Below are 1,012 nucleotides of genomic sequence, written 5' to 3'. Positions count from 1 at the left end.
GACATGCAGATAAACACGTGCATCATTTCCTTGTTGTTGGTGTTCTCCTTTCACTTCTGTCCATTGTTGGCAGATGTAAAATCCATAATCTTCTTTTGAGATGTTCCTGATGTTCAGAGAGCAGTCAGACCCCAGACTCAGTCTCTCATGTCTCTCTGTGTCTTTATTCTTTATCCCTAAACCAATCAGTTCAAATGCTGCTGAATGACTGAATCTGTTATTATAGATCCATGTAGTTGATTTGCAGTCATGAAGAGCATCATTACAGAGCAGACGGACATTTTCACCAGAACTGATGAACACATGAGCATCATCCACTCCACTGGAACCTGAAACACAAGTACATTTGAATAATAATTATGTTATATATAAATAAATGAAAACATGAAACACAAGAACATTTGAGTGATCATTATGTTATATATTAATAAATGAAAACATAAAACATACCAGCATAAAAAGCAGAAGATTCAGATCATACAGTATTTTTCACCAATTATTACAAACACACTCTCCAGAATAAACTATTGTTCTTCATCAGAGAGCTGTTCGAATCACAAACACACTCTCAATATGAAGATAATTCAGCATCAGATGTTTGAGAGTGAAACTGTCTAGTTTTAGTGCGTTCAGGAATAATCCAGTATGTTCTGAATGAAACACAAGAATAAACTGATGGTGTTCAAATGAACTCTTTCTCAGACTAATTCCACTGAATGTGTTGAAGAGAAAACACAGATTTCTTTACCAGTGAGAAGTGAAGAGAGAGCGATCAGTCCCAGCAGACACAGATGACACTCATCAGACATTTTCTCTTTCTCTCAGTCTTTCTCTTCATTATTTGCTCTCAACTCTTTCTTTAAATACTCTCAGCTCCTCCTGTGGTTTTAACTTCCTCTGATCTGACAGACCGAGTGTTTAAATGCTGCTAGAGTTATTATTTAGTAACATGATGTCAGTCGTAATGGAGAAGTGTGATCAGCTCGTTCTGTTTCCACCTCAACAAGTTAAA

At 36.4% G+C, this 1,012-nt stretch overlaps 1 protein-coding gene across 1 annotated transcript in view; it reads right to left on the bottom strand.

Annotated features, from left to right (window-relative positions):
• The window catches only part of LOC107745718 (uncharacterized), a gene marked incomplete at its 3' end in the record, with an annotated part of 1,182 nt that extends 367 nt beyond the window's left edge, over positions 1–815 (bottom strand). Inside the window, exons 1-2 of the mRNA XM_016559664.1 lie at positions 749–815; positions 1–329 (exon numbers count right to left, since the gene is read on the bottom strand). The exon at positions 1–329 is cut by the window's left edge and continues 43 nt beyond it. Coding sequence (XP_016415150.1) covers positions 1–329; positions 749–809 — 390 coding nt within the window. The remainder of the gene's footprint in view (positions 330–748) is intronic.
• Between the last annotated feature and the right edge of the window lie 197 nt (positions 816–1,012).

This window comes from Sinocyclocheilus rhinocerous, unplaced genomic scaffold (genome assembly GCF_001515625.1).
Source record: "Sinocyclocheilus rhinocerous isolate Xijiao unplaced genomic scaffold, SAMN03320098_v1.1 scaffold28205, whole genome shotgun sequence".
In the NCBI taxonomy this organism is placed as follows: domain Eukaryota; kingdom Metazoa; phylum Chordata; class Actinopteri; order Cypriniformes; family Cyprinidae; genus Sinocyclocheilus; species Sinocyclocheilus rhinocerous.
This window is presented reverse-complemented; position numbering and strand designations above follow the sequence as displayed.